At 66.2% G+C, this 7,797-nt stretch overlaps 1 protein-coding gene across 1 annotated transcript in view; it reads left to right on the top strand.

The window, feature by feature from the left end:
• Positions 1-7,444: 7,444 nt before the first annotated feature.
• The window catches only part of MFGE8 (milk fat globule-EGF factor 8 protein), an 11,934-nt gene continuing 11,581 nt past the window's right edge, over positions 7,445-7,797 (top strand). The window contains exon 1 of the mRNA XM_004692981.1: positions 7,445-7,688. Within this exon, the coding sequence (XP_004693038.1) occupies positions 7,445-7,688 (244 nt within the window). The remainder of the gene's footprint in view (positions 7,689-7,797) is intronic.

Here is a 7,797-nt window from a genome sequence, read left to right as displayed (position 1 = left end):
CATGTACTGAGCACCTGCTGCTTGCCAGGCCCGGTGCTCACAAGGAAGGGACTACTACTCCCTAGGAACAGCCTGTTATTAACGAGAGGCCGCAGGGCCTCCCTGGTGGCCCAGGGCTTACGTGTCGGGCTGTCACCCGGACGGCCTGAGTTTGCTCCCTGGCGGGGCAGCTGGCCCACGTAGTGGCCTGCAACTCAAAGATAAAAATACAAATAAAAATAAACGTGAGGGAGACAGACGCCCCCTCCTCTAGCACCACGGCTTGGGGCCTGTCCGCGGTGGCCCCGGGGCTGGGCTCGCGGTGAGCTCTGGTGAGCTCTGTGCAGCATCGGGGCTGACGGCCGGGGCTTGGTTTAAAGCAGCTTCCATCGCCTTGGACTCCTCAATGCTGCTGAGCCAAGCACCGACGTCTGCCTTTGCCCCAGGTCTGCACCTTTTGCGGCCGTCTCTGGCCTCTCAGCCAGGCTCGAGCCCCGTGCCTCCTCCGTGCGGGGTCACCTTGGCGGCAGGTGGCCTTCAAAGCCCCTCCACTCCCTCCTGCCTCGGCCTGCAGGGCAGCGGGAGCCGCAGCGGGTGGGCTCAGGGTGCAAACCCAGAGGCTTGCTTCCTTCCGGGGGGGCTGCCCCCAGGGACCCTAAGGCTCGCTTCCTGGAAACACCCCTTCCGGTCTAGCAGGCACAGAGCAAAGTCATCGGCAGACTTGAAATGCAGGGGGCGCTCGTGCAGGGATCCGCTCCCTGGTGGGGCCAGCTTGCCTCTCAGCACCCCCAGACCAGAGAGTGGTAGAGAGGGCTGTCGAGGGGCGCAGGCCTTCGCCTCCCTGGGGGCGCTGGAAATCCCCGGAAGTCAGGGCAGGATCTCACCGGTGGTGGAGGCCCAGCCTAGCTCCAGTGAGAATACGTTGGGCCAGACGCGCAAAAGGACCCCTTTACCCCAGCGACCCACTGTTCCTGCCTCTGCGCAGGGCAAACGGGCTTTCTGGACAGCTCCCGCAGCATGAAGTCCACAGGCCGGGGCCTCCCGGTGGCCCACGGGCCTGGCCGCAGCACCTGGGGCTGTCACAGCCACTGCAGCTTCACTGGGCATCCCGGAGGGTACCTGGCCAGACCCCTCCGGTCTCCCTGCTGCCCTGTCAGCAGTGGGTTTCAGCCAATCCGCCTGTTGGGCTCCCCACTCTGTCTCTGGGGATCCTCTCATCCCCGCACTCCTGGCCTGCACCCCAGTTCTTGTATGCATAAATAATCTTAAAAAAAAAACAAAAAAAAACCTGCTTCCCAGGTTCGAGCCCTCACTCTGATTATCTGGTAAACTCTTTTTTGGTTGTTTTTAATGTTTTTAAAAATTTATCTATGCACACAGAACTGGGGTATAGGCCAGAGTGCAGGGGGTGAGAGGACGCCCCAGAGACAAGAGTGGGAGGCGGAATAGGTGGGTCCACTGAAACCCACTGCTGAGGGGAGCAGCGGGGGACAGGAGAGGCAGCTGGGCCCCGGGGTCCCTCCTTGACCCGTGCTATCTTCTGGCCCTGCAGTGGCTGCCGAGAGCTTCACAGTGCCATGCTTTCACCTCTGTGCCACCAGGGAGGCCCCGCCTTCCAAATCTCCTACCCCATCACGCCCGACAACCCAAGTTTATATTCTCAAACACAGAGATCAGCAGAAGGAAGAGCTGCTCCCGCCCTGACCGCCCGTGTCAGAGCAGACGTCACCTTCTGGAAGATGCCTCTCCCAGAGCTTCAGCCAGGCCTCTGTGAGGCCGAGTGCTAGCGGGGCCCTGGGGCACTAATTCAGTATGGCAGAGGCAGCCTTGGAATAGATAGGCCCTGGGGAGCACGGCCTGCCCCCCTAGGGGCTGACCCTGGGCTCTGGAAACAGCCTTGCCCTTCAGAAATGCGGGGAAGTGTTTGACTCAGCAGCTGGGGCAGATGACCGGGAGGAGGAGGTGTTTCAGCTCCTGGGGGGACTTTGAAGGGCTCTGGAAGAGCCGAAGCCCCTGGCCCACCGTCTCACTGGGCCCCCAGCGCACTGACCAACATTCTAGATTCCAGAAAGACAAATGGGCTCGACACTCCAAATTCTAAAGCGCTCGCGGTGGCTGTCTGGGCAGGACTGCAGTGAGGAGTCCCTCCCGGCCGCCCCCCGAGGTGGGTGGACATCTGGAGTGAGGACGGGCAGGCCACACTGGGGTGTCAGCTCCATGGAGGGGGCGGCGCTGGGCGAGGGGTCCGCTCCGGCCCTGGGAGAGCTGGAGGGTAAACCGGGCTCGTTGCGGACGTCTGTTGGGGTGGCCCGGGCGAGGAGCCCCCCTCTGGGGCCCAGTTCCTGGCCGTGAGGGGCAAGGACCGAAGCAGACTAGCGGGGAGCAGAGCTTATGCACTCAGGGGCGTGCGTGAGCGAGTTACTCCAGCGGCCCGGGCGTTGGGGCCGCCTACTGGACTCAGTAAGGAGGGCCAGAGAGCATTTTTCTGGGGGAGAACAGAGGCAAGAAGCTTGGGCCGATGTCCGTGAAGGTCTGAGAGGACCCTCAGGCTTCCTGGGGCCGTGGACCCCTCCCGGCGGGTGCCGGGGCCGCCCACCCTTGACCTGGTGTGGGCAGGCCCGCGGCCAGGGGGGTCCTGCCGGTCAAAGCAAGTGTCTGCAGTTTCTGCTTTTAGTCAGATGGCGCCTGTGACCCGAGATGAGGCCCTAACAAGACAGGGAAGCCTTGGGACATCAAATGTCTTCAGTCGAGTCTTCCCAAAGGGGTGCTGGGGGGCAGGGAGGGGGCGCCGCCAGTGAGGGTTTGAGCCCACAGTGGAAGATGCTGAGTGAGGGCAGGGCGGGGGCGGGCAGGCGCTGGGCCGGCAGAGGGCTGGGCCGGGGAGGCCCTAGTTCTCCTCCCTGGAGAGAGCCCCCTCCAGCCGGGGTCAGCCCGTCTGCAGCAGCGCCCGGCTCTGCTGGGGGCGAGCTTAGGAGCCGGAATTGCAGGAGGAGCGAGGGTGAGCCCGCTCCCGTCACGGGCACAGTTGCGTTTTCTCTTTCAAGACTTATTGGTGTGTGCCTGCAGAGCCGGGCACGGGCCAGAGGTGTGAGGGTGAGGCAGTCGCCAGAGGCGGCGTGGGGGCAGGACAGGCAGTGGACGAGGGTCACTGCTGAGGGGCAGCGGGGAGACGGAGGGGCCTGCCGCGCCCTGGGGTCCCTCCCTGGCCGGGGCTCGAGCTCCCACTGAAGCGGCCGCGGCCAGCTTGCTGTGCTGTGCCCCACCTCTTGCGCCACCAGGGAGGGCCCCAGAGTTGGCTTTTTCTTGAAACAAGCGGAGACATGAATGTTCGCCAGCTCTCCTGGCATGCGGGCTTGACGGGCAAGAGGACGGGGAGGCAGCCCTCAGGCCGCGCATCTTCGCACAGAAAAGGCCCCCAGAACCTTAAGTGAGCTGCTCCCAGCTGGGGCAGGAGCAGGGGCGCTGGGGAGGCCGCGGGGTGGGGGGTCAGCCAGGGGTGACCCGGAACTGTGCGTGCAGATCACTGTCTCCCCTGCCCAACTGGGCTCTGGCTTCAGCCCTCCTGGCTGGATGCCAAGAAAGGACTTGCTGTTCTTCCGGAAATGACCTTGCCCTGGACACAGGCGTGAGATGCGTTGTCCAGACTCCGTGTGGCCCCGCTAAAGCTCTGAAGAGAGTCCTGTAAAGTTAGAGCCTCCTGAGCATTTCTTCCATGTCCTCCCACGCCGCAGACCGGACGCCTGACACGGGATGGGCATTTTCTTTTCTACAGCGGATGTGGGCTCCTAGAGCCTTGGGACAGTAAGGCCCCCCCCGACCCGGCTGCCGCTGACCGCTGACCGCTGACCGCTGACTGCCGAGCGAGAGGAAGGGGCGACGCACTGAATGACCGGGATCCATGTGCCTGGTTAGCAGCCCGGCAGAGGTCCGCGGGAAGGTAAGCGGGGTGTGGGGCTGGAATCCCGGTCGCCGGTCCACCTCCTAGCACATCCCAACTCTGGGCAGCGGAGGCCCCAAGGCCCCAGGCGGCTGACAAGGGGACCCCAGCCGTTCTGGAGGGCTGGGCTTAAGTTAGGGTGCAGGAGCTGCCAGCGAATCCGTGTGCAGAGTGGTGACCAGAAGCTGCAAATGCAGCGTGGAAAGCCACGTAAAGGAACCTCAGAATCTGGCCAGCTGCTTCAGTGTGACATTTTAGACGGAAAGCAGACTGGCCCTGGCCCCCGCCCGGCCCGCCCCGGCCCGGCCTCTGGCTCCCAAACAAAGGGAGTTGTCTGGCCCCGGGCCAAGGGGTTTGCTCACAGATTCCGTGTGTGCTCGGGCATCCTGCAGGGTGTGCGTGGGGTGCATTAGGGGTGCACGTGGGGTGCACGTGGGGGTGCGGTTGTCGGCCCCTGCGCTTGCCTGCCCACGCTCGTTGGGCCGGGAAGCAGAAGTGACCCCCGTGGACAGCCCTCCCCGCAGCGACACACGCACCGACCGGCAGGAACTGACCGCCACCCTCCGGCATCCGGACGCTGTAACCTCAGGCCTCCCCGGCCCTCGCTGGCCCCCCCAAGCGCCCTCCTGACCGGGGTCACGCCACGGCAGCCACCCCCACTGCAGACCCAGCCGTCACCCCTGGGGCGCCGGGGTTCCTGCGTGTCATGGGCTAAGCCCTCCGCTCCCGGGCCTGGCTCTGCCCAGCGGGGACAGCCACCGCGTCCCCCGCAGAGAGCTGTGGGTGGGTGCCCGGTCTGTGCTGCCCGCACCACGTCCAGTCCGGGAGCCCGTCTGGCGTGGGCGGGCTGGGCACTGGGCGCAGTTATTCAGTCGCCGCTGCCCAGCGAGTCTCTGCCTGACTCCGCTCGTCCAGCTGCCCGGGTGCCTCTGCACCCCGAGCTGCTGCTCCCTCTTAGCCCCAAATCAAAGCCAGGCCTGCCAGCCCCAGGAGCCTGGTGCCTGCCCCACGGCCCAGCGCAGCCCCACCCCCGCGGCGGCGCCCTCGCCCGCTGTGACCTATACGCAGGCGTAGGAGGCGGGTATGAGGGGCGCCGGCGGGCACCTTCTGCCCTGCCCGCGGACAAGGCCGTGCAGCGGAGATGCTGTCCACGGGCAAAACGGAAGCAGACGGCGGGCTGCGCCGGGCGCCACACGTCGGGCGCGGCCCCACAGCTTCTGCCAGCTGAGCGTCCGCCGGCCGCCCTGGGCCTCGCAGCCGGCTCCTGCCCGACAGCCCGGCGGTGCGCGCCGGACACGCCCACCAGGACGCGCCAGCAGAGCCGTGGCTGCCCACGGATCAGACGGGGAAACCGAGGCTGGGGGGCGGCCGGGACGGAAGGGCCTTCGTCCGCTGGCGCCGTCACGGCAGCCGCAGGAATGTCTTGCGCGGGTTCTCGAAGTTGGGGAGTCCAAGATCTCAGTGCCTGCGGATTTGGGGTCGGGTCTGCTTTGGGGCCGTAGCCTGTGCCTTCTCAGTGCCCTCCGGTGAGGGGGGGCGGTAGAGCCCTGTCCCTCCCCCTCCGCCAGCCCCCTGTAGTCTCTGGCCGGCAGGGGTGCTCCCTCGGTGCCAGAGGTTTCCTGCGCGCGGGTCCTGCCCGGCGCCCCGGCCGCGCCCCAGCCTCCTGTTCCCGCCAGCCGCCGCGCCTTCCTCTCCCCTGACCTGTTGCGACCACCAACGGCCTCAGCTGCCCTCGGTCACAAAGGGGAAGAGCCGGCGGAGAAGGAAAGTCCAGGCGGCAGCAGATGCGGGGTGAATGTGTGACCGGTGACACCTCAGTGTCCTGCGACAGAGAGGCGCCACGGGGACCCTCAATGCCGGGGCTCCGCGGGAGAGGACGGGCGCTGTCCTGCCCTTTGGCCGAGGGCAGGGTCGGCGAGACAGGCGTCCGGCAGGAGTGGGCGCGCCGGCAGCCCTTGGGGCGGTGTGCTGTCATGCCTGACGTCTGACCGCCTCGCGGTCCGCGGCGGGACTGAACAATAGAGGTGCAGACGGCCGAGTGGCCGACCTGTTCGGTGTGATCGATGATGTCACAGACGGGCCAAATCTTAAGCGCTGTGATGTGCTGCTGCTGCCGCGCGAGTGGCCAGCCGAGCAGAGCCAACTCGGGGCCCCACCCTGCAAGGAAGTCCCCCTCGCTGCCCTTCTGCCCGCCGCCCTCAAGGCCTCCGCAGCTCCAGGTCCCACCACTGTCCCCTCGGTGAGTTTCAGCGCTTCTGGATCTAGCTGCACTTTGACCTCACCGGGGAGCTCCCCAACACACCGAAGGGCCTCCCTGGGGGCGCAGGGGTTAAAGTCTCCCTCTGTGGCAGCACCGAGCCCCAGCCCTCCCGGGCCAGGGAGGGACCCCAGGGCGCAGCAGACCTCGCCTGTCTCCCCGCTGCTCCCTCAGCAGTGTGCTTCAGTGGATCTGTGCTGCTCCCCACTGTCTCTGGGGGAGCCTCTCATGTCCCCCACACCCCTGGCCTGCAGCCAGGCCTTACACGAATAATAAAAAACAACAAACAAACAAGCACCCTGATCCCGGACTCCGGCTCAAGGACTGTGGTTCCGTTACCGTGGAATGGGCCTGATGGCAGGTGCTTCCTCAAACCCTCCCGAGGATGCTGCCGTCCGGCCAGGGGGTCTCACCACGGTGCCCAGTCAGTGCTCCCGAGCTCGCGAGCCCCTGCAGACTCAGTGTTCCCCGGGGTACTGCACTCGTGCCTGGCGGGTGGCGGACGTGGGTGAGAGCGGTCAGGCCTTCTGTTGTGCAAGAACCAGCGGCCCTAGCCGGCGAGGTGCCGTCTGCGCGGACGGCCTTTCCGCCGGCCCCGGGGCCGGACGTCCGCAGACGCGTGCTTAGGGCCGGCACCTCCCGCGTGCTTGGCTGCTCCCGGTTGCATGGGCCCCTGGTTTATCTCTCCATCAGCTGATGGACTTTGGTCGTTTCCGACCGCTGGAGACGAATACTGCTGCCAGGAGGGTCCGTGTGTAGCCTTTGTGCGAACATGTGTTTGCAGCTGTCTGGCCTGTAGCTGGGGCTGTGGCGTCCTGGGGTGCCGGGACGGCCGAGGCACTGCCAGGCTGCCTTCCGCGCCCGCTCTGCCCGCCCCTGCAGCGCGGGGTCCCAGCCTCTCTGCCGCCTCTCCGACACCTGTCTTTCCACGTCCGGGTGGGTGTGCGAGGTGCCGCTCAGCGCTTCCCTGATGATTCATGAGGTGGAACAACTTTTGGGGGGCTTATGGGCCATTTGGGGACCTTTGGAGAAGCACCTATCCCAATCCTTTGCCCTCTTTAGGATCACTTGCCCTTTGGTGCCTTATTTCGCACTCTTGCCCGCCCTGGCCAGAGGAGATGTGTGGACAGCCTGGCGCGGGGCTGCCCGGCTGCCCGCGGAAGCTCCGGGTTCTGCTTCCAGGGCGGAGGAGGGCCGCCCGGCCTTTGCCTGAGTCCTGGAGAACTCTGAAGGCGCCTTTGAAAAAACTTTGTTGACTTTTCCGCTTGAGGATGCGGCAGCTCCTGCCTGCGGCCGGTTTCTGCCGAGTGAAGTCCCACCCGGTCCCGGAGTCCTCGGCCTTCCCTTTCCCCAGGGCTCGCCTGGAGCTCTGTGGCTGGCACCAGGTCCCCTCCCGCTCGCCGCGCCTGCCCGGACCTGCCCCAGCCCGGCAGCGCCTTAGTCATTCGGTTCTCGCCCCTCCGGGGCGCGGGGGCGCGCTGCTGGCTTTCGCGGCATTTGTCTTGGTACGACCCGGTGCGCACCTCAGTCTAACACGAAGGGCACCCCGCCACTCCCGGGCCCTGGCTCCGCCGTCGGGCCGCCTGAGGCCCCGAGGTCGGGCGCCGGGAGCCCCGGGTTCCCG

Source organism: Condylura cristata, unplaced genomic scaffold, assembly GCF_000260355.1.
Source record: "Condylura cristata isolate star-nosed mole 26May11 unplaced genomic scaffold, ConCri1.0 scaffold00035, whole genome shotgun sequence".
NCBI lineage: Eukaryota > Metazoa > Chordata > Mammalia > Eulipotyphla > Talpidae > Condylura > Condylura cristata.
This window is presented reverse-complemented; position numbering and strand designations above follow the sequence as displayed.